This window comes from Denticeps clupeoides, unplaced genomic scaffold, assembly GCF_900700375.1.
Source record: "Denticeps clupeoides unplaced genomic scaffold, fDenClu1.1, whole genome shotgun sequence".
Classification (NCBI taxonomy): Eukaryota; Metazoa; Chordata; class Actinopteri; order Clupeiformes; family Denticipitidae; genus Denticeps; species Denticeps clupeoides.
Window position 1 is genome coordinate 6,579 of NW_021629995.1, and position 25,483 is coordinate 32,061.

General features: G+C 39.3%; 1 protein-coding gene and 2 pseudogenes across 1 annotated transcript; 1 reads left to right on the top strand and 2 right to left on the bottom strand.

Annotated features, from left to right (window-relative positions):
- The first annotated feature begins 6,309 nt into the window (after nucleotides 1-6,309).
- LOC114779655 (nuclease-sensitive element-binding protein 1-like) lies at nucleotides 6,310-6,792 on the top strand. Its single transcript, XM_028967519.1, has one exon. It carries the CDS (start codon nucleotides 6,325-6,327, stop codon nucleotides 6,790-6,792), a length of 468 nt encoding a protein of 155 aa, XP_028823352.1. The 5' UTR covers nucleotides 6,310-6,324.
- Nucleotides 6,793-11,033: 4,241 nt separating this feature from the next.
- LOC114779657 (uncharacterized) lies at nucleotides 11,034-11,152 on the bottom strand (annotated as a pseudogene).
- Nucleotides 11,153-23,722: 12,570 nt separating this feature from the next.
- LOC114779656 (uncharacterized) lies at nucleotides 23,723-23,841 on the bottom strand (annotated as a pseudogene).
- Nucleotides 23,842-25,483: the final 1,642 nt, after the last annotated feature.

Here is a 25,483-nt window from a genome sequence, read left to right on the forward strand (position 1 = left end):
TGAAAAAATTATAATGTGCGAAATCTCCCGCTTTACTGTCAAAATATGATGGAGAAAAGGCAAAAAAAGCTAACAAAGCCATGTAAATACTTTCATTTTAAAAGTTTTTCAATAGTTAAAGCTTACAGCACCTGGTATTCCCAGGTAGTCTCCCATCCAAATACTAACCGGGCCCAAGCCTTCTTAGCTTCTGAGATCAGACAAGATTGGGCATTCTTCAGCAGGTTTGTCCGTACACAAAATCTGCTTGAAAATCTTGAACTTTAAACCAAAGGGGCTTGAACACATATCTAAGAGTGAAAACTCCCGCTTTACTGTCAAATTATGATGGAGAAAAGGCAAAAAAAGCTAACATAGCCATGTAAATACTTTCATTTTAAAAGTTTTTCAATAGTTAAAGCTTACAGCACCTGGTATTCCCAGGTAGTCTCCCATCCAAGTACTAACCAGGCCCAAGCCTTCTTAGCTTCTGAGATCAGACAACATTGGGCATTCTTCAGCTGGTTTGTCTGTACACAAACTCTGCTTGAAAATCTTGAACTTTAAACCAAAAGGGCTTTGAAAAAATTATAATGTGCAAAAACTCCCGCTTTACTGTCAAATTATGATGGAGAAAAGGCAAAAAAAAGCTAACAAAGCCATGTAAATACTTTCATTTTAAAAGTTTTTCAATAGTTAAAGCTTACAGCACCTGGTATTCCCAGGAAGTCTCCCATCCAAATACTAACCGGGCCCAAGCCTTCTTAGCTTCTGAGATCAGACAAGATTGGGCATTCTTCAGCAGGTTTGTCCGTACACAAAATCTGCTTGAAAATCTTGAACTTTAAACCAAAGGGGCTTGAACACATATCTAAGAGTGAAAACTCCCGCTTTACTGTCAAATTATGATGGAGAAAAGGCAAAAAAAGCAACAAAGCCATGTAAATACTTTCATTTTAAAAGGTTTTCAATAGTTAAAGCTTACAGCACCTGGTATTCCAAGGTAGTCTCCCATCCAACTACTAACCAGGCCCAAGCCTTCTTAGCTTCTGAGATCAGACAAGATTGGGCATTCTTCAGCTTGTTTGTCCGTACACAAAATCTGATTGAAAATCTTGAACTTTAAACCAAAGGGGCTTAAACACATAACAAAGAGTGAAAACTCCCGCTTTACTTTCAAATTATGATGGAGAAAAGGCAAAAAAAGCTAAAAAAGCCATGTAAATACTTTCTTTTTAAACATTTTTAAATAGTTAAAGCTTACAGCACCTGGTATTCGCAGGTAGTCTCCCATCCAAGTATTAACCAGGCCCAAGCCTTCTTAGCTTCTGAGATCAGACAAGATTGGGCATTCTTCAGCTGGTTTGTCCGTACAGAAAATCAGCTTGAAAATCTTGAACTTTAAACCAAAAGGGCTTGAACACATATCAAAGAGTGAAAACTCCCGCTTTACTGTCAAATTATGATGGAGAAAAGGCAAAAAGTTGGAGTGGTAAGCTTTTATTTGCAATACAACAAATAAAGTGCACACCTTCTAGAGGCAATGCAATACTGGGTCGATGAATGGAGCGGATGGAGCAGGCCCTATTGCCGACTCCCTGTTCTAAAAATCCGCTTAATATGACATATCAGATATTAAATTGACATCAGGGTGCGTAGCATCTGAAGGCCGAGGGCTGGAAAACCCCATCTAATCGATTCAGCTCCAAGCCTGTGAATGATCGTTGTAGAGCACACACAGACAAAGAAACCTGAAGAGAAGTTTAAAAAAAAAAAAAAAAGAAAAAAGGCGGGAAAACATATCAAAGAAAGAAAATACCCCTTAACTTACTTTAAAAAAAGTTAACAGAGTGATGTAAATACTTTCATTTTAAAAGTTTTTTAATACTTAAAGCACCTGGTATTCCAAGGTAGTCTCCCATCCAAATACTAACCTGGCCCAAGCCTTCTTAGCTTCTGAGATCAGACAAGATTGGGCATTCTTCAGCAGGTTTGTCCGTGCACAAAATCTGCTTGAAAATCTTGAACTTTAAACAAAAGGGCTTTGAAAACATTATAAAGTGCGAAAACTCCCGCTTTACTGTCAAATTATGATGGAGAAAAGGCAAAAAAGCTAACAAAGCCATGTAAATACTTTTATTTTAAAAGTTTTTCAATAGTTAAAGCTTACAGCACCTGGTATACCCAGGTAGTCTCCCATCCAAGTACTAACCAGGCCCAAGCCTTCTTAGCTTCTGAGATAAGACAAGATTGGACATTCTTCAGCTGGTTTGTCCGTACACAAAATCTGCTTGAAAATCTTGAACTTTAAACCAAAGGGGCTTGAACACATATCAAAGAGTGAAAACTCCCGCTTTACTGTCAAATTATGATGGAGAAAAGGCAAAAAAAGCTAACATAGCCATGTAAATACTTTCATTTTAAAAGTTTTTCAATAGTTAAAGCTTACAGCACCTGGTATTCCCAGGTAGTCTCCCATCCAAGTACTAACCAGGCCCAAGCCTTCTTAGCTTCTGAGATCAGACAACATTGGGCATTCTTCAGCTGGTTTGTCTGTACACAAACTCTGCTTGAAAATCTTGAACTTTAAACCAAAAGGGCTTTGAAAAAATTATAATGTGCGAAATCTCCCGCTTTACTGTCAAAATATGATGGAGAAAAGGCAAAAAAAGCTAACAAAGCCATGTAAATACTTTCATTTTAAAAGTTTTTCAATAGTTAAAGCTTACAGCACCTGGTATTCCCAGGAAGTCTCCCATCCAAATACTAACCAGGCCCAAGCCTTCTTAGCTTCTGAGATCAGACAACATTGGGCATTCTTCAGCTGGTTTGTCCGTACACAAACTCTGTTTGAAAATCTTGAACTTTAAACCAAAAGGGCTTTGAAAAAATTATAATGTGCGAAATCTCCCGCTTTACTGTCAAAATATGATGGAGAAAAGGCAAAAAAAGCTAACAAAGCCATGTAAATACTTTCATTTTAAAAGTTTTTCAATAGTTAAAGCTTACAGCACCTGGTATTCCCAGGAAGTCTCCCATCCAAATACTAACCGGGCCCAAGCCTTCTTAGCTTCTGAGATCAGACAAGATTGGGCATTCTTCAGCAGGTTTGTCCGTACACAAAATCTGCTTGAAAATCTTGAACTTTAAACCAAAGGGGCTTGAACACATATCTAAGAGTGAAAACTCCCGCTTTACTGTCAAATTATGATGGAGAAAAGGCAAAAAAAGCTAACATAGCCATGTAAATACTTTCATTTTAAAGGTTTTTCAATAGTTAAAGCTTACAGCACCTGGTATTCCCAGGTAGTCTCCCATCCAAGTACTAACCAGGCCCAAGCCTTCTTAGCTTCTGAGATCAGACAACATTGGGCATTCTTCAGCTGGTTTGTCTGTACACAAACTCTGCTTGAAAATCTTGAACTTTAAACCAAAAGGGCTTTGAAAAAATTATAATGTGCAAAAACTCCCGCTTTACTGTCAAATTATGATGGAGAAAAGGCAAAAAAAGCTAACAAAGCCATGTAAATACTTTCATTTTAAAAGTTTTTCAATAGTTAAAGTGTGGAAGGAAAATTTAGTAGGCCCAGACACTCCACGAAATTTAGTAGGCCAGACTCTCCACGTGTTTCACCTTTGGTCATGGAACAGTCAGAAGACAACTGTGTATCTTAGGTCTGACCTTGTTGATGCAAAAGTTTGACGCAAAAACTAGACATAAACTGATAAAAGAAAGGTTCTGTGACGTTGATGGGCGCCACTGTCCAAAGTGGTGCGAGCTTGCTTTTCGACCTTGTACACCCCAGATGTATAAATGCTTGTGAACTGTAATCAAGCGGGGGGGGATGTTCTCTTGTGGGTCCCCCCGTGCGCGGTAAAATAAACTTGGATAATCAATTCAGTTGACTTCCTTTATTGCAGCTCCCCAGACGGCAGAATTTCCACCACAATTGGCGTCACGAACAGGATCCGCGTGAATCCGCCAGGACATGACCGGAGTGGCTGGTCACCCTGGGTCACCAAGATCCATCTCCAAAACCTCGTCTTAGAGTTTCGGAGTGACTGGGACTGTGGTCAGTGTCCTTGGCCGATTCCGCCGGGATTTTTTCTCTTTTCTGTCGTCTGGGGACACGAACACGGTGAGCTAAAATATTCCACTTCTCAAACATTTAATGAAAACTGCAGAATTTAGAAGATTAATAAATCCAAAATCAAATTGATAAGGGGAATTGCATATTTGCTTTATTCTGTAGTCAACTGAGTTGATCCAACTAAGCGAGTGTCACTTTTTATTTTGTTTAATAGAGGTTAAAGTCCTCTGAGTAAAATGATCTTGGAGATCGAGTGTGAAATAAAAGTGTGAGCCTTCTTTACAAGATAAAAAAAATAAAATAAAAAATCATTCAATCATTAAGTAATATTTCAATCAGTGTGAGTAATAAGGCAAGAGCACAAAGGGAAAACGTGAAACGGGAAGAATTGTGAGCCATTAGTTATCTGTGAGCTCTCTTAGCAAGAGCAGTTGTTTTCGTTGGACTGTGAATTCCCCGGGCAAACTCGAGAAAGCTGTGTGCGTAAAAAATGGGAAATAAAAGTGGGAAAAGTGACACTCCTATTAGTCCCGAAACTAAGTTAATGATACTGATGAAACAGAAATATGGTGATGATGTGTGTAATCATCTGGTGGACTGGCATGAAAATTACGGTTTTCCTGCGGGTGGGTCTCTTAGTCAAACTCAGCTAAAAAAGCTGAAGGAGGGGCTAGAGGGCAGCAGGCAAAAAATACTGCAGTCAAGTAAAAGTAAAGTAATTCGGAAAATGCTTATAATGGAAGACTGTTTTAAAATATGGGAAGCAGAGGGTGACCGAAGAGACAAGCCAAACACCCAGAACGCTCTGACTGCGCTGACTGTGGGAAAGAAAACAAAAGGGAAGACTACGCTGAACCTTGATACCAAAAAAAAATTCTCTGATACTGCACCTGCCTCGTTGTATCCGTCATTACAGGGCACACGGGTCGACCTGAGTTTGGACTCCACCCCTCCGCCCTACCCCCAACAGCAACCCCCACTGGAACAGCAGCAACTCCCGCTGGAGAAACCGTTACAAGAACAGCAGAAACCACCACAGCATGATGGCGTCACTGCTTCAACTTCAGAGAAAAAAAACACCACCAGAGCAGCCGCCCCATATTCTCCACCCAAGACCCGGTCTGCCACCACATCTTCTGAACCATCAGGACCCTCAACTGCAACTCTCCCCATGATTCAGGTCGCTGGGACAGGGGGGCCTACATTTGTTTACAGACCATGGACAACGGAAGACCTTCTGAACTCTTCCAAGCATCTCCCAAATGCAGATCGAGGGGGTGCGGCCCTGTCCAGAGCCGTGAACGATTTCATCAGAGAATTCACACCAACATCCACCGAAATGGCCCGAGTCCTGCTAAGGCACATGACCCCTGCGCAGTATGGTCAGCTACGTGAACATTTCACTACCCATCATCAGCCCTGCACCCCTGGTTGGGCAACTGCTGATCAAAACGACATTGGTGCAGTGCGGGGAGATGCAGATTACAGATGTTGGGCTGAAGGACTTGTGACCGCGATCGCTGGTAACTTTCCTACTGCCTGTGACCTTTCTAAAATCAGCACGTGTGCTCAGCAGCCTTTGGAGTCAGCAGAAGAATTTTTGATTCGACTCCAAGTTGTGTTTGATGACCACAGCGGCCTTGCTCGCCCCCATGATTACCCTGGACAAGGTATGACACCATACGAAGCGCTCCTGAAAAATACCTTCATTGATGGCCTTCTCCCCCCCCTCAGTGAAGCAACAAAGACTTCCTGCATCATGTGGGCAGATGCTTCAGTGCGTCTCGCTGAAGTTCTGCGCCATGCGCGCCACGCCCAGGCCAGACAGGCGGAAGCGAGGATCAAAGAAGACAACAAAAACAAAGATTCAACCCACAGGGCACAACTGGCTCTGTTGCGGCATGCTGCTGCCAACTCCACTTCATATCGCAGACCGGATGTGTGCTTCAGGTGTAAGCAAAGGGGACACTGGGCACGAGATTGCACCAAAAGATGGAGAGGACAGTGGAGACCACGAAGCGAGGAACAATTTGATGTGTGCTTCAACTGTGGCCAAAGCGGACATTGGTTACGAGAATGTCCCAATGAAGAAAGAGGATGGAGCAGAGGACATGGTGTTCCCTATGGCGAGGGACGTGGACACAGAGGAGAACACACCCATCATGAACAATCCCAAACAGCCTGACTGGTGAAGCGGGGCGGAGCTCCAAACGAAGGCGCGGCTGCAGCCCTGAAGGAGGCTCCAACCAAGGTCATGCACACCCACACAGACACACTCACACACATTCCAACAAAGGTCCTGGGGACAGTGAAGTGGTTCAACGTTCGCAACGGCTACGGTTTCATCAACAGGAATGACACAAAAGAAGACGTTTTTGTACACCAGACTGCCATAAAGAAAAACAACCCAAGAAAATACCTCCGCAGTGTTGGGGACGGTGAGACTGTGGAGTTTGATGTCGTTGAAGGGGAGAAGGGTGCCGAGGCGGCCAATGTCACCGGCCCAGGGGGGGTCCCAGTCCAGGGCAGCAAATACGCCGCTGACTGGAACCGCTACAGGCGGTACCCACGCCGGAGGAGACCCCCACGCAACTACCAGGATAACTACCAGAGCGAGGGGCGGAAGAAGAGAGAGAGCCAGGAAATTGGTCCTGAGGGGGTCGCACAGCCACAGAAACGGAGAACTTTGTTCCCTGGCAGGCGGCGCTATCCACCTGAATAAACACTGATTTACCATCGCTACCATCGTCCGGTAAAGTCAACAAGAAGAAACATCAAAGATCTGAGCAATAAGAAACAGATTTGACTTGACAATCGTCTAAGCTTGCAACATGCATTTGACCAGATTACCACCAATTGCCTGCAGAATCTATGCAGACTTGTTCTTTTCCATTATTTTTAGGTGACAGTTAAACATTTTGGGGAAACGGCAGATGGTTATCTAAATCGGTCTTAAGTTTTTACACCAAATGGTTTTTAAAGGGAAAAATAATTTGATATTTGGTCTGTTTTGAGAAAAAAAAAAAAAAAAAAAAAAAAAAACTTGGCCACAGGAATAACAGGTTGTTACTTGCAGATGCTACTGGTGACACTAGGACCTCGCCCATTGTTGAAGATTGTCCCCACTCCAGCCAAACTGAATTACCTGTCTTATCCAACTTATGACTCAAGATAACCTTGATCCTTTTTTTCTTTTTGGGATTTCCTTTTTCCTGTAGGATCAAAAACCGATGTTCCCCCTGTTTTTGATGCTGAGGTATCAAGGTATTACCCTTCCCCTGCTAATACTGTTGGTACTGTGAATGTTTCATATTGTGCATCCATCCACAACCTGTCTGATTCCCCGAAAGATGATCGTTCTGACATCTGGTGGTGGTAAAACACTACGCTCCACTTTACCTGAGAACTGGTCGGGTGTCTGCACTCCTTCTACTCTTATCCTACCTGTGACTATTTTGCCCGTAACCGCATCGGAAGTTCCAGTCTCTTTTTCCAATGTTCACTCCCGTTTAGCTAGGAGATCATTGTTTTCTTTTGATTCCCCTGATACAACTTACATTGATACCATAGGTATTCCCAGAGGTGTGCCCGACGAATACATATTAGTTAATCAAATAGCTGCAGGCTTTGAATAAATTTTTATTTTGAATAACTCCTAACAAAAATGTTGACAGAATCAAGTACATTCATTACAAGGTGCAGCGCTTATCAAACTTCACTAGAGATGGATTTGAGACTGTACATGGACAATTTAAAGCCACCTCACTTATGGCCTTCCAGAACCACATTGCTGTTGATATGTTATTAGACCCCTAGAAAAAATTATGTAACTCTTGTTCATAGTGGTCAATCATGCTTTGAATCAAGCTACTCCTCGGATGAGACAGATGCAGACACATAATACACTATTGATATTGATTGTTATACTTGTTGTTGATTTTCATTTTAAATAGTTTGTTTTTTTTAATTATTTAGTTTTGATTTTATATTTTTATACAACTGCCTGTGATGAGTTACCTTAAACCCTTGATGGAGTGGTATACTTTGATGTTTCTGGTTGTATATTAAGTTACTTTGTAATTTTGCATTAATTTGCTGCGTACTTTTTAATCATTTTTATAATCATTTTTTATTCTTTGAATTTTGTGCTATTATGTAATTATGTACTCCTCACCTTGCGTACACATCATATATATTTTTGTGCCTATAGTAGAGATCAATTAATCAAAAAAAAAAAAAAAAAAAAAAAAAAAAAGTGTGGAGTGTGGAAGGAAAATTTAGTAGGCCCAGACACTCCACGAAATTTAGTAGGCCAGACTCTCCACGTGTTTCACCTTTGGTCATGGAACAGTCAGAAGACAACTGTGTATCTTAGGTCTGACCTTGTTGATGCAAAAGTTTGACGCAAAAACTAGACATAAACTGATAAAAGAAAGGTTCTGTGACGTTGATGGGCGCCACTGTCCAAAGTGGTGCGAGCTTGCTTTTCGACCTTATACACCCCAGATGTATAAATGCTTGTGAACTGTAATCAAGCGGGGGGGGATGTTCTCTTGTGGGTCCCCCCGTGCGCGGTAAAATAAACTTGGATAATCAATTCAGTTGACTTCCTTTATTGCAGCTCCCCAGACGGCAGAATTTCCACCACAAAAGCTTACAGCACCTGGTATTCCCAGGAAGTCTCCCATCCAAATACTAACCGGGCCCAAGCCTTCTTAGCTTCTGAGATCAGACAAGATTGGGCATTCTTCAGCAGCAATTTTGTCCGTACACAAAATCTGCTTGAAAATCTTGAACTTTAAACCAAAGGGGCTTGAACACATATCTAAGAGTGAAAACTCCCGCTTTACTGTCAAATTATGATGGAGAAAAGGCAAAAAAAGCAACAAAGCCATGTAAATACTTTCATTTTAAAAGGTTTTCAATAGTTAAAGCTTACAGCACCTGGTATTCCAAGGTAGTCTCCCATCCAACTACTAACCAGGCCCAAGCCTTCTTAGCTTCTGAGATCAGACAAGATTGGGCATTCTTCAGCTTGTTTGTCCGTACACAAAATCTGATTGAAAATCTTGAACTTTAAACCAAAGGGGCTTAAACACATAACAAAGAGTGAAAACTCCCGCTTTACTTTCAAATTATGATGGAGAAAAGGCAAAAAAAGCTAAAAAAGCCATGTAAATACTTTCTTTTTAAACATTTTTAAATAGTTAAAGCTTACAGCACCTGGTATTCGCAGGTAGTCTCCCATCCAAGTATTAACCAGGCCCAAGCCTTCTTAGCTTCTGAGATCAGACAAGATTGGGCATTCTTCAGCTGGTTTGTCCGTACAGAAAATCAGCTTGAAAATCTTGAACTTTAAACCAAAAGGGCTTGAACACATATCAAAGAGTGAAAACTCCCGCTTTACTGTCAAATTATGATGGAGAAAAGGCAAAAAGTTGGAGTGGTAAGCTTTTATTTGCAATACAACAAATAAAGTGCACACCTTCTAGAGGCAATGCAATACTGGGTCGATGAATGGAGCGGATGGAGCAGGCCCTATTGCCGACTCCCTGTTCTAAAAATCCGCTTAATATGACATATCAGATATTAAATTGACATCAGGGTGCGTAGCACCTGAAGGCCGAGGGCTGGAAAACCCCATCTAATCGATTCAGCTCCAAGCCTGTGAATGATCGTTGTAGAGCACACACAGACAAAGAAACCTGAAGAGAAGTTTAAAAAAAAAAAAAAAAGAAAAAAGGCGGGAAAACATATCAAAGAAAGAAAATACCCCTTAACTTACTTTAAAAAAAGTTAACAGAGTGATGTAAATACTTTCATTTTAAAAGTTTTTTAATAGTTAAAGCTTACAGCACCTGGTATTCCAAGGTAGTCTCCCATCCAAATACTAACCTGGCCCAAGCCTTCTTAGCTTCTGAGATCAGACAAGATTGGGCATTCTTCAGCAGGTTTGTCCGTGCACAAAATCTGCTTGAAAATCTTGAACTTTAAACAAAAGGGCTTTGAAAACATTATAAAGTGCGAAAACTCCCGCTTTACTGTCAAATTATGATGGTAGAAAAGGCAAAAAAGCTAACAAAGCCATGTAAATACTTTTATTTTAAAAGTTTTTCAATAGTTAAAGCTTACAGCACCTGGTATACCCAGGTAGTCTCCCATCCAAGTACTAACCAGGCCCAAGCCTTCTTAGCTTCTGAGATAAGACAAGATTGGACATTCTTCAGCTGGTTTGTCCGTACACAAAATCTGCTTGAAAATCTTGAACTTTAAACCAAATTGGCTTGAACACATATCAAAGAGTGAAAACTCCCGCTTTACTGTCAAATTATGATGGAGAAAAGGCAAAAAAAGCTAACATAGCCATGTAAATACTTTCATTTTAAAAGTTTTTCAATAGTTAAAGCTTACAGTACCTGGTATTCCCAGGAAGTCTCCCATCCAAATACTAACCAGGCCCAAGCCTTCTTAGCTTCTGAGATCAGACAACATTGGGCATTCTTCAGCTGGTTTGTCCGTACACAAACTCTGTTTGAAAATCTTGAACTTTAAACCAAAAGGGCTTTGAAAAAATTATAATGTGCGAAATCTCCCGCTTTACTGTCAAAATATGATGGAGAAAAGGCAAAAAAAGCTAACAAAGCCATGTAAATACTTTCATTTTAAAAGTTTTTCAATAGTTAAAGCTTACAGCACCTGGTATTCCCAGGAAGTCTCCCATCCAAATACTAACCGGGCCCAAGCCTTCTTAGCTTCTGAGATCAGACAAGATTGGGCATTCTTCAGCAGGTTTGTCCGTACACAAAATCTGCTTGAAAATCTTGAACTTTAAACCAAAGGGGCTTGAACACATATCTAAGAGTGAAAACTCCCGCTTTACTGTCAAATTATGATGGAGAAAAGGCAAAAAAAGCTAACATAGCCATGTAAATACTTTCATTTTAAAAGTTTTTCAATAGTTAAAGCTTACAGCACCTGGTATTCCAAGGTAGTCTCCCATCCAAGTACTAACCAGGCCCAAGCCTTCTTAGCTTCTGAGATCAGACAAGATTGGGCATTCTTCAGCTGGTTTGTCCGTACACAAACTCTGCTTGAAAATCTTGAACTTTAAACCAAAAGGGCTTTGAAAACATATCAAGAGTGCAAAACTCCCGCTTTACTGTCAAATTATGATGGAGAAAAGGCAAAAAAAGCTAACATAGCCATGTAAATACTTTCATTTTAAAAGTTTTTCAATAGTTAAAGCTTACAGCACCTGGTATTCCCAGGTAGTCTCCCATCCAAGTACTAACCAGGCCCAAGCCTTCTTAGCTTCTGAGATCAGACAACATTGGGCATTCTTCAGCTGGTTTGTCTGTACACAAACTCTGCTTGAAAATCTTGAACTTTAAACCAAAAGGGCTTTGAAAAAATTATAATGTGCGAAATCTCCCGCTTTACTGTCAAAATATGATGGAGAAAAGGCAAAAAAAGCTAACAAAGCCATGTAAATACTTTCATTTTAAAAGTTTTTCAATAGTTAAAGCTTACAGCACCTGGTATTCCCAGGAAGTCTCCCATCCAAATACTAACCAGGCCCAAGCCTTCTTAGCTTCTGAGATCAGACAACATTGGGCATTCTTCAGCTGGTTTGTCCGTACACAAACTCTGTTTGAAAATCTTGAACTTTAAACCAAAAGGGCTTTGAAAAAATTATAATGTGCGAAATCTCCCGCTTTACTGTCAAAATATGATGGAGAAAAGGCAAAAAAAGCTAACAAAGCCATGTAAATACTTTCATTTTAAAAGTTTTTCAATAGTTAAAGCTTACAGCACCTGGTATTCCCAGGAAGTCTCCCATCCAAATACTAACCGGGCCCAAGCCTTCTTAGCTTCTGAGATCAGACAAGATTGGGCATTCTTCAGCAGGTTTGTCCGTACACAAAATCTGCTTGAAAATCTTGAACTTTAAACCAAAGGGGCTTGAACACATATCTAAGAGTGAAAACTCCCGCTTTACTGTCAAATTATGATGGAGAAAAGGCAAAAAAAGCTAACAAAGCCATGTAAATACTTTCATTTTAAAGTTTTTCAATAGTTAAAGCTTACAGCACCTGGTATTCCCAGGTAGTCTCCCATCCAAGTACTAACCAGGCCCAAGCCTTCTTAGCTTCTGAGATCAGACAACATTGGGCATTCTTCAGCTGGTTTGTCTGTACACAAACTCTGCTTGAAAATCTTGAACTTTAAACCAAAAGGGCTTTGAAAAAATTATAATGTGCAAAAACTCCCGCTTTACTGTCAAATTATGATGGAGAAAAGGCAAAAAAAGCTAACAAAGCCATGTAAATACTTTCATTTTAAAAGTTTTTCAATAGTTAAAGCTTACAGCACCTGGTATTCCCAGGAAGTCTCCCATCCAAATACTAACCGGGCCCAAGCCTTCTTAGCTTCTGAGATCAGACAAGATTGGGCATTCTTCAGCAGCAATTTTGTCCGTACACAAAATCTGCTTGAAAATCTTGAACTTTAAACCAAAGGGGCTTGAACACATATCTAAGAGTGAAAACTCCCGCTTTACTGTCAAATTATGATGGAGAAAAGGCAAAAAAAGCAACAAAGCCATGTAAATACTTTCATTTTAAAAGGTTTTTCAATAGTTAAAGCTTACAGCACCTGGTATTCCAAGGTAGTCTCCCATCCAACTACTAACCAGGCCCAAGCCTTCTTAGCTTCTGAGATCAGACAAGATTGGGCATTCTTCAGCTTGTTTGTCCGTACACAAAATCTGATTGAAAATCTTGAACTTTAAACCAAAGGGGCTTGAACACATAACAAAGAGTGAAAACTCCCGCTTTACTTTCAAATTATGATGGAGAAAAGGCAAAAAAAGCTAAAAAAGCCATGTAAATACTTTCTTTTTAAACATTTTTAAATAGTTAAAGCTTACAGCACCTGGTATTCGCAGGTAGTCTCCCATCCAAGTATTAACCAGGCCCAAGCCTTCTTAGCTTCTGAGATCAGACAAGATTGGGCATTCTTCAGCTGGTTTGTCCGTACAGAAAATCAGCTTGAAAATCTTGAACTTTAAACCAAAAGGGCTTGAACACATATCAAAGAGTGAAAACTCCCGCTTTACTGTCAAATTATGATGGAGAAAAGGCAAAAAGTTGGAGTGGTAAGCTTTTATTTGCAATACAACAAATAAAGTGCACACCTTCTAGAGGCAATGCAATACTGGGTCGATGAATGGAGCGGATGGAGCAGGCCCTATTGCCGACTCCCTGTTCTAAAAATCCGCTTAATATGACATATCAGATATTAAATTGACATCAGGGTGCGTAGCACCTGAAGGCCGAGGGCTGGAAAACCCCATCTAATCGATTCAGCTCCAAGCCTGTGAATGATCGTTGTAGAGCACACACAGACAAAGAAACCTGAAGAGAAGTTTAAAAAAAAAAAAAAAAAGAAAAAAGGCGGGAAAACATATCAAAGAAAGAAAATACCCCTTAACTTACTTTAAAAAAAGTTAACAGAGTGATGTAAATACTTTCATTTTAAAAGTTTTTTAATAGTTAAAGCTTACAGCACCTGGTATTCCAAGGTAGTCTCCCATCCAAATACTAACCTGGCCCAAGCCTTCTTAGCTTCTGAGATCAGACAAGATTGGGCATTCTTCAGCAGGTTTGTCCGTGCACAAAATCTGCTTGAAAATCTTGAACTTTAAACAAAAGGGCTTTGAAAACATTATAAAGTGCGAAAACTCCCGCTTTACTGTCAAATTATGATGGAGAAAAGGCAAAAAAAGCTAACAAAGCCATGTAAATACTTTTATTTTAAAAGTTTTTCAATAGTTAAAGCTTACAGCACCTGGTATACCCAGGTAGTCTCCCATCCAAGTACTAACCAGGCCCAAGCCTTCTTAGCTTCTGAGATAAGACAAGATTGGACATTCTTCAGCTGGTTTGTCCGTACACAAAATCTGCTTGAAAATCTTGAACTTTAAACCAAAGGGGCTTGAACACATATCAAAGAGTGAAAACTCCCGCTTTACTGTCAAATTATGATGGAGAAAAGGCAAAAAAAGCTAACATAGCCATGTAAATACTTTCATTTTAAAAGTTTTTCAATAGTTAAAGCTTACAGCACCTGGTATTCCCAGGTAGTCTCCCATCCAAGTACTAACCAGGCCCAAGCCTTCTTAGCTTCTGAGATCAGACAACATTGGGCATTCTTCAGCTGGTTTGTCTGTACACAAACTCTGCTTGAAAATCTTGAACTTTAAACCAAAAGGGCTTTGAAAAAATTATAATGTGCGAAATCTCCCGCTTTACTGTCAAAATATGATGGAGAAAAGGCAAAAAAAGCTAACAAAGCCATGTAAATACTTTCATTTTAAAAGTTTTTCAATAGTTAAAGCTTACAGTACCTGGTATTCCCAGGAAGTCTCCCATCCAAATACTAACCAGGCCCAAGCCTTCTTAGCTTCTGAGATCAGACAACATTGGGCATTCTTCAGCTGGTTTGTCCGTACACAAACTCTGTTTGAAAATCTTGAACTTTAAACCAAAAGGGCTTTGAAAAAATTATAATGTGCGAAATCTCCCGCTTTACTGTCAAAATATGATGGAGAAAAGGCAAAAAAAGCTAACAAAGCCATGTAAATACTTTCATTTTAAAAGTTTTTCAATAGTTAAAGCTTACAGCACCTGGTATTCCCAGGAAGTCTCCCATCCAAATACTAACCGGGCCCAAGCCTTCTTAGCTTCTGAGATCAGACAAGATTGGGCATTCTTCAGCAGGTTTGTCCGTACACAAAATCTGCTTGAAAATCTTGAACTTTAAACCAAAGGGGCTTGAACACATATCTAAGAGTGAAAACTCCCGCTTTACTGTCAAATTATGATGGAGAAAAGGCAAAAAAAGCTAACAAAGCCATGTAAATACTTTTTTTTTTAAGTTTTTCAATAGTTAAAGCTTACAGCACCTGGTATTCCCAGGTAGTCTCCCATCCAAGTACTAACCAGGCCCAAGCCTTCTTAGCTTCTGAGATCAGACAACATTGGGCATTCTTCAGCTGGTTTGTCTGTACACAAACTCTGCTTGAAAATCTTGAACTTTAAACCAAAAGGGCTTTGAAAAAATTATAATGTGCAAAAACTCCCGCTTTACTGTCAAATTATGATGGAGAAAAGGCAAAAAAAGCTAACAAAGCCATGTAAATACTTTCATTTTAAAAGTTTTTCAATAGTTAAAGCTTACAGCACCTGGTATTCCCAGGAAGTCTCCCATCCAAATACTAACCGGGCCCAAGCCTTCTTAGCTTCTGAGATCAGACAAGATTGGGCATTCTTCAGCAGGTTTGTCCGTACACAAAATCTGCTTGAAAATCTTGAACTTTAAACCAAAGGGGCTTGAACACATATCTAAGAGTGAAAACTCCCGCTTTACTGTCAAATTATGATGGAGAAAAGGCAAAAAAAGCAACAAAGCCATGTAAATACTTTCATTTTAAAAGGTTTTCAATAGTTAAAGCTTACAGCACCTGGTATTCCAAGGTAGTCTCCCATCCAACTACTAACCAGGCCCAAGCCTTCTTAGCTTCTGAGATCAGACAAGATTGGGCATTCTTCAGCTTGTTTGTCCGTACACAAAATCTGCTTGAAAATCTTGAACTTTAAACAAAAGGGCTTTGAAACACATAACAAAGAGTGAAAACTCCCGCTTTACTTTCAAATTATGATGGAGAAAAGGCAAAAAAAGCTAAAAAAGCCATGTAAATACTTTCTTTTTAAACAGTTTTTAAATAGTTAAAGCTTACAGCACCTGGTATTCGCAGGTAGTCTCCCATCCAAGTATTAACCAGGCCCAAGCCTTCTTAGCTTCTGAGATCAGACAAGATTGGGCATTCTTCAGCTGGTTTGTCCGTACAGAAAATCAGCTTGAAAATCTTGAACTTTAAACCAAAAGGGCTTGAACACATATCAAAGAGTGAAAACTCCCGCTTTACTGTCAAATTATGATGGAGAAAAGGCAAAAAGTTGGAGTGGTAAGCTTTTATTTGCAATACAACAAATAAAGTGCACACCTTCTAGAGGCAATGCAATACTGGGTCGATGAATGGAGCGGATGGAGCAGGCCCTATTGCCGACTCCCTGTTCTAAAAATCCGCTTAATATGACATATCAGATATTAAATTGACATCAGGGTGCGTAGCACCTGAAGGCCGAGGGCTGGAAAACCCCATCTAATCGATTCAGCTCCAAGCCTGTGAATGATCGTTGTAGAGCACACACAGACAAAGAAACCTGAAGAGAAGTTTAAAAAAAAAAAAAAAAGAAAAAAGGCGGGAAAACATATCAAAGAAAGAAAATACCCCTTAACTTACTTTAAAAAAAGTTAACAGAGTGATGTAAATACTTTCATTTTAAAAGTTTTTTAATAGTTAAAGCTTACAGCACCTGGTATTCCAAGGTAGTCTCCCATCCAAATACTAACCTGGCCCAAGCCTTCTTAGCTTCTGAGATCAGACAAGATTGGGCATTCTTCAGCAGGTTTGTCCGTGCACAAAATCTGCTTGAAAATCTTGAACTTTAAACAAAAGGGCTTTGAAAACATTATAAAGTGCGAAAACTCCCGCTTTACTGTCAAATTATGATGGAGAAAAGGCAAAAAAGCTAACAAAGCCATGTAAATACTTTTATTTTAAAAGTTTTTCAATAGTTAAAGCTTACAGCACCTGGTATACCCAGGTAGTCTCCCATCCAAGTACTAACCAGGCCCAAGCCTTCTTAGCTTCTGAGATAAGACAAGATTGGACATTCTTCAGCTGGTTTGTCCGTACACAAAATCTGCTTGAAAATCTTGAACTTTAAACCAAAGGGGCTTGAACACATATCAAAGAGTGAAAACTCCCGCTTTACTGTCAAATTATGATGGAGAAAAGGCAAAAAAAGCTAACATAGCCATGTAAATACTTTCATTTTAAAAGTTTTTCAATAGTTAAAGCTTACAGCACCTGGTATTCCCAGGTAGTCTCCCATCCAAGTACTAACCAGGCCCAAGCCTTCTTAGCTTCTGAGATCAGACAACATTGGGCATTCTTCAGCTGGTTTGTCTGTACACAAACTCTGCTTGAAAATCTTGAACTTTAAACCAAAAGGGCTTTGAAAAAATTATAATGTGCGAAATCTCCCGCTTTACTGTCAAAATATGATGGAGAAAAGGCAAAAAAAGCTAACAAAGCCATGTAAATACTTTCATTTTAAAAGTTTTTCAATAGTTAAAGCTTACAGCACCTGGTATTCCCAGGAAGTCTCCCATCCAAATACTAACCAGGCCCAAGCCTTCTTAGCTTCTGAGATCAGACAACATTGGGCATTCTTCAGCTGGTTTGTCCGTACACAAACTCTGCTTGAAAATCTTGAACTTTAAACCAAAAGGGCTTTGAAAAAATTATAATGTGCGAAATCTCCCGCTTTACTGTCAAAATATGATGGAGAAAAGGCAAAAAAAGCTAACAAAGCCATGTAAATACTTTCATTTTAAAAGTTTTTCAATAGTTAAAGCTTACAGCACCTGGTATTCCCAGGAAGTCTCCCATCCAAATACTAACCGGGCCCAAGCCTTCTTAGCTTCTGAGATCAGACAAGATTGGGCATTCTTCAGCAGGTTTGTCCGTACACAAAATCTGCTTGAAAATCTTGAACTTTAAACCAAAGGGGCTTGAACACATATCTAAGAGTGAAAACTCCCGCTTTACTGTCAAATTATGATGGAGAAAAGGCAAAAAAAGCTAACATAGCCATGTAAATACTTTCATTTTAAAAGTTTTTCAATAGTTAAAGCTTACAGCACCTGGTATTCCCAGGTAGTCTCCCATCCAAGTACTAACCAGGCCCAAGCCTTCTTAGCTTCTGAGATCAGACAACATTGGGCATTCTTCAGCTGGTTTGTCTGTACACAAACTCTGCTTGAAAATCTTGAACTTTAAACCAAAAGGGCTTTGAAAAAATTATAATGTGCAAAAACTCCCGCTTTACTGTCAAATTATGATGGAGAAAAGGCAAAAAAAGCTAACAAAGCCATGTAAATACTTTCATTTTAAAAGTTTTTCAATAGTTAAAGCTTACAGCACCTGGTATTCCCAGGAAGTCTCCCATCCAAATACTAACCGGGCCCAAGCCTTCTTAGCTTCTGAGATCAGACAAGATTGGGCATTCTTCAGCAGGTTTGTCCGTACACAAAATCTGCTTGAAAATCTTGAACTTTAAACCAAAGGGGCTTGAACACATATCTAAGAGTGAAATCTCCCGCTTTACTGTCAAATTATGATGGAGAAAAGGCAAAAAAAGCTAACAAAGCCATGTAAATACTTTCATTTTAAAAGTTTTTCAATAGTTAAAGCTTACAGCACCTGGTATTCCAAGGTAGTCTCCCATCCAACTACTAACCAGGCCCAAGCCTTCTTAGCTTCTGAGATCAGACAAGATTGGGCATTCTTCAGCTGGTTTGTCCGTACACAAAATCTGCTTGAAAATCTTGAACTTTAAACCAAAGGGGCTTGAAACACATATCAAAGAGTGAAAACTCCCGCTTTACTTTCAAATTATGATGGAGAAAAGGCAAAAAAAGCTAAAAAAGCCATGTAAATACTTTCTTTTTAAACGTTTTTAAATAGTTAAAGCTTACAGCACCTGGTATTCGCAGGTAGTCTCCCATCCAAGTATTAACCAGGCCCAAGCCTTCTTAGCTTCTGAGATCAGACAAGATTGGGCATTCTTCAGCTGGTTTGTCCGTACAGAAAATCAGCTTGAAAATCTTGAACTTTAAACCAAAAGGGCTTGAACACATATCAAAGAGTGAAAACTCCCGCTTTACTGTCAAATTATGATGGAGAAAAGGCAAAAAGTTGGAGTGGTAAGCTTTTATTTGCAATACAACAAATAAAGTGCACACCTTCTAGAGGCAATGCAATACTGGGTCGATGAATGGAGCGGATGGAGCAGGCCCTATTGCCGACTCCCTGTTCTAAAAATCCGCTTAATATGACATATCAGATATTAAATTGACATCAGGGTGCGTAGCACCTGAAGGCCGAGGGCTGGAAAACCCCATCTAATCGATTCAGCTCCAAGCCTGTGAATGATCGTTGTAGAGCACACACAGACAAAGAAACCTGAAGAGAAGTTTAAAAAAAAAAAAAAAAAAAAAAGAAAAAAGGCGGGAAAACATATCAAAGAAAGAAAATACCCCTTAACTTACTTTAAAAAAAGTTAACAGAGTGATGTAAATACTTTCATTTTAAAAGTTTTTTAATAGTTAAAGCTTACAGCACCTGGTATTCCAAGGTAGTCTCCCATCCAAATACTAACCTGGTCCAAGCCTTCTTAGCTTCTGAGATCAGACAAGATTGGGCATTCTTCAGCAGGTTTGTCCGTGCACAAAATCTGCTTGAAAATCTTGAACTTTAAACAAAAGGGCTTTGAAAACATTATAAAGTGCGAAAACTCCCGCTTTACTGTCAAATTATGATGGAGAAAAGGCAAAAAAGCTAACAAAGCCATGTAAATACTTTTCATTTTAAAAGTTTTTCAATAGTTAAAGCTTACAGCACCTGGTATTCCCAGGTAGTCTCCCATCCAAGTACTAACCAGGCCCAAGCCTTCTTAGCTTCTGAGATAAGACAAGATTGGGCATTCTTCAGCTGGTTTGTCCGTACACAAAATCTGCTTGAAAATCTTGAACTTTAAACCAAAAGGGCTTTGAAAACATATCAATAGTGAGAAAACTCCCGCTTTACTGTCAAATTATGATGGAGAAAAGGCAAAAAAAGCTAACATAAGCCATGTAAATACTTTCATTTTAAAAGTTTTTCAATAGTTAAAGCTTACAGCACCTGGTATTCCCAGGTAGTCTCCCATCCAAGTACTAACCAGGCCCAAGCCTTCTTAGCTTCTGAGATCAGACAACATTGGGCATTCTTCAGCTGGTTTGTCTGTACACAAACTCTGCTTGAAAATCTTGAACTTTAAACCAAAGGGCTTTGAAAAAATTATAATGTGCGAAATCTCCCGCTTTACTGTCAAATATGATGGAGAAAAGGCAAAAAAAGCTAACAAAGCCATGTAAATACTTTCATTTTAAAAGTTTTTCAATAGTTAAAGCTTACAGCACCTGGTATTCCCAGGTAGTCTCCCATCCAAGTACTAACCAGGCCCAAGCCTTCTTAGCTTCTGAGATCAGACAACATTGGGCATTCTTCAGCTGGTTTGTCCGTACACAAACTCTGCTTGAAAATCTTGAACTTTAAACCAAAAGGGCTTTGAAAACATTATAATGTGAGAAAACTCCCGCTTTACTGTCAAAATATGATGGAGAAAAGGCAAAAAAAGCTAACAAAGCCATGTAAATACTTTCATTTTAAAAGTTTTTCAATAGTTAAAGCTTACAGCACCTGGTATTCCCAGGTAGTCTCCCATCCAAATACTAACCGGGCCCAAGCCTTCTTAGCTTCTGAGATCAGACAAGATTGGGCATTCTTCAGCAGGTTTGTCCGTACACAAAATCTGCTTGAAAATCTTGAACTTTAAACCAAAGGGGCTTGAACACATATCAAAGAGTGAAAACTCCCGCTTTACTGTCAAATTATGATGGAGAAAAGGCAAAAAAAGCTAACAAAGCCATGTAAATACTTTCATTTTAAACGTTTTTCAATAGTTAAAGCTTACAGCACCTGGTATTCGCAGGTAGTCTCCCATCCAAGTACTAACCAGGCCCAAGCCTTCTTAGCTTCTGAGATCAGACAAGATTGGGCATTCTTCAGCTGGTTTGTCCGTACAGAAAATCTGCTTGAAAATCTTGAACTTTAAACCAAAAGGGCTTGAACACATATCAAAGAGTGAAAACTCCCGCTTTACTGTCAAATTATGATGGAGAAAAGGCAAAAAGTTGGAGTGGTAAGCTTTTATTTGCAATACAACAAATAAAGTGCACACCTTCTAGAGGCAATGCAATACTGGGTCGATGAATGGAGCGGATGGAGCAGGCCCTATTGCCGACTCCCTGTTCTAAAAATCCGCTTAATATGACATATCAGATATTAAATTGACATCAGGGTGCGTAGCACCTGAAGGCCGAGGGCTGGAAAACCCCATCTAATCGATTCAGCTCCAAGCCTGTGAATGATCGTTGTAGAGCACACACAGACAAAGAAACCTGAAGAGAAGTTTAAAAAAAAAAAAAAAAAAAGAAAAAAGGCGGGAAAACATATCAAAGAAAGAAAATACCCCTTAACTTACTTTAAAAAAAGTTAACAGAGTGATGTAAATACTTTCATTTTAAAAGTTTTTTAATAGTTAAAGCTTACAGCACCTGGTATTCCAAGGTAGTCTCCCATCCAAATACTAACCTGGTCCAAGCCTTCTTAGCTTCTGAGATCAGACAAGATTGGGCATTCTTCAGCAGGTTTGTCCGTGCACAAAATCTGCTTGAAAATCTTGAACTTTAAACAAAAGGGCTTTGAAAACATTATAAAGTGCGAAAACTCCCGCTTTACTGTCAAATTATGATGGAGAAAAGGCAAAAAAGCTAACAAAGCCATGTAAATACTTTTATTTTAAAAGTTTTTCAATAGTTAAAGCTTACAGCACCTGGTATACCCAGGTAGTCTCCCATCCAAGTACTAACCAGGCCCAAGCCTTCTTAGCTTCTGAGATAAGACAAGATTGGGCATTCTTCAGCTGGTTTGTCCGTACACAAAATCTGCTTGAAAATCTTGAACTTTAAACCAAAGGGGCTTGAACACATATCAAAGAGTGAAAACTCCCGCTTTACTGTCAAATTATGATGGAGAAAAGGCAAAAAAAAGCTAACATAGCCATGTAAATACTTTCATTTTAAAAGTTTTTCAATAGTTAAAGCTTACAGCACCTGGTATTCCCAGGTAGTCTCCCATCCAAGTACTAACCAGGCCCAAGCCTTCTTAGCTTCTGAGATCAGACAACATTGGGCATTCTTCAGCTGGTTTGTCTGTACACAAACTCTGCTTGAAAATCTTGAACTTTAAACCAAAAGGGCTTTGAAAAAATTATAATGTGCGAAATCTCCCGCTTTACTGTCAAAATATGATGGAGAAAAGGCAAAAAAAGCTAACAAAGCCATGTAAATACTTTCATTTTAAAAGTTTTTCAATAGTTAAAGCTTACAGCACCTGGTATTCCCAGGAAGTCTCCCATCCAAATACTAACCGGGCCCAAGCCTTCTTAGCTTCTGAGATCAGACAAGATTGGGCATTCTTCAGCAGGTTTGTCCGTACACAAAATCTGCTTGAAAATCTTGAACTTTAAACCAAAGGGGCTTGAACACATATCTAAGAGTGAAAACTCCCGCTTTACTGTCAAATTATGATGGAGAAAAGGCAAAAAAAGCAACAAAGCCATGTAAATACTTTCATTTTAAAAGTTTTTCAATAGTTAAAGCTTACAGCACCTGGTATTCCAAGGTAGTCTCCCATCCAACTACTAACCAGGCCCAAGCCTTCTTAGCTTCTGAGATCAGACAAGATTGGGCATTCTTCAGCTTGTTTGTCCGTACACAAAATCTGCTTGAAAATCTTGAACTTTAAACCAAAGGGGCTTAAACACATATCAAAGAGTGAAAACTCCCGCTTTACTTTCAAATTATGATGGAGAAAAGGCAAAAAAAGCTAAAAAAGCCATGTAAATACTTTCTTTTTAAACGTTTTTAAATAGTTAAAGCTTACAGCACCTGGTATTCGCAGGTAGTCTCCCATCCAAGTATTAACCAGGCCCAAGCCTTCTTAGCTTCTGAGATCAGACAAGATTGGGCATTCTTCAGCTGGTTTGTCCGTACAGAAAATCAGCTTGAAAATCTTGAACTTTAAACCAAAAGGGCTTGAACACATATCAAAGAGTGAAAACTCCCGCTTTACTGTCAAATTATGATGGAGAAAAGGCAAAAAGTTGGAGTGGTAAGCTTTTATTTGCAATACAACAAATAAAGTGCACACCTTCTAGAGGCAATGCAATACTGGGTCGATGAATGGAGCGGATGGAGCAGGCCCTATTGCCGACTCCCTGTTCTAAAAATCCGCTTAATATGACATATCAGATATTAAATTGACATCAGGGTGCGTAGCACCTGAAGGCCGAGGGCTGGAAAACCCCATCTAATCGATTCAGCTCCAAGCCTGTGAATGATCGTTGTAGAGCACACACAGACAAAGAAACCTGAAGAGAAGTTTAAAAAAAAAAAAAAAAAAGAAAAAAGGCGGGAAAACATATCAAAGAAAGAAAATACCCCTTAACTTACTTTAAAAAAAGTTAACAGAGTGATGTAAATACTTTCATTTTAAAAGTTTTTCAATAGTTAAAGCTTACAGCACCTGGTATTCCAAGGTAGTCTCCCATCCAAGTACTAACCAGGCCCAAGCCTTCTTAGCTTCTGAGATCAGACAAGATTGGGCATTCTTCAGCTAGGTTTGTCTGTACACAAACTCTGCTTGAAAATCTTGAACTTTAAACAAAAGGGCTTTGAAAACATTATAAAGTGCGAAAACTCCCGCTTTACTGTCAAATTATGATGGAGAAAAGGCAAAAAAAGCTAACAAAGCCATGTAAATACTTTCATTTTAAAAGTTTTTCAATAGTTAAAGCTTACAGCACCTGGTATTCCCAGGTAGTCTCCCATCCAAGTACTAACCAGGCCCAAGCCTTCTTAGCTTCTGAGATCAGACAAGATTGGGCATTCTTCAGCTGGTTTGTCCGTACACAAACTCTGCTTGAAAATCTTGAACTTTAAACCAAAGGGGCTTGAACACATATCTAAGAGTGAAAACTCCCGCTTTACTGTCAAATTATGATGGAGAAAAGGCAAAAAAAGCTAACAAAGCCATGTAAATACTTTCATTTTAAAAGTTTTTCAATAGTTAAAGCTTACAGCACCTGGTATTCCAAGGTAGTCTCCCATCCAACTACTAACCAGGCCCAAGCCTTCTTAGCTTCTGAGATCAGACAAGATTGGGCATTCTTCAGCTAGTTTGTCCGTACACAAAATCTGCTTGAAAATCTTGAACTTTAAACCAAAGGGGCTTAAACACATATCAAAGAGTGAAAACTCCCGCTTTACTTTCAAATTATGATGGAGAAAAGGCAAAAAAAGCTAACAAAGCCATGTAAATACTTTCTTTTTAAACGTTTTTAAATAGTTAAAGCTTACAGCACCTGGTATTCGCAGGTAGTCTCCCATCCAAGTATTAACCAGGCCCAAGCCTTCTTAGCTTCTGAGATCAGACAAGATTGGGCATTCTTCAGCTGGTTTGTCCGTACAGAAAATCAGCTTGAAAATCTTGAACTTTAAACCAAAGGGCTTGAACACATATCAAAGAGTGAAAACTCCCGCTTTACTGTCAAATTATGATGGAGAAAAGGCAAAAAGTTGGAGTGGTAAGCTTTTATTTGCAATACAACAAATAAAGTGCACACCTTCTAGAGGCAATGCAATACTGGGTCGATGAATGGAGCGGATGGAGCAGGCCCTATTGCCGACTCCCTGTTCTAAAAATCCGCTTAATATGACATATCAGATATTAAATTGACATCAGGGTGCGTAGCACCTGAAGGCCGAGGGCTGGAAAACCCCATCTAATCGATTCAGCTCCAAGCCTGTGAATGATCGTTGTAGAGCACACACAGACAAAGAAACCTGAAGAGAAGTTTAAAAAAAAAAAAAAAAAGAAAAAAGGCGGGAAAACATATCAAAGAAAGAAAATACCCCTTAACTTACTTTAAAAAAAGTTAACAGAGTGATGTAAATACTTTCATTTTAAAAGTTTTACAATAGTTAAAGCTTACTGCACCTGGCATTCCTACATAGTCTCCCATCCAAGTACTAACCAGGCCCAGGCCTTCTTAGCTTCTGAGATCAGACAAGATTGGGCAATTTTCAGCTGGCATGTCTGTAAGCAAACTCTGCTTGAAAATCTTGGACTTTAAACAAAGGGCTTTGAAAACATTATAAAGTGCGAAAACTCCCGCTTTACTGTCAAATTATGATGGAGAAAAGGCAAAAAAGCTAACAAAGCCATGTAAATACTTTTATTTTAAAGTTTTCAATAGTTAAAGCTTACAGCACCTGGTATTCCCAGGTAGTCTCCCATCCAAGTACTAACCAGGCCCAAGCCTTCTTTGCTTCTGAGATAAGACAAGATGGGCATTCTTCAGCTGGTTTGTCCGTACACAAACTCTGCTTGAAAATCTTGAACTTTAAACCAAAGGGGCGGAAACACATATCAAAGAGTGAAAACTCCCGCTTTACTGTCAAATTATGATGGAGAGAAAGGCAAAAAAAAGCTAACATAGCCATGTAAATACTTTCATTTTAAAAGTTTTTCAATAGTTAAAGCTTACAGCACC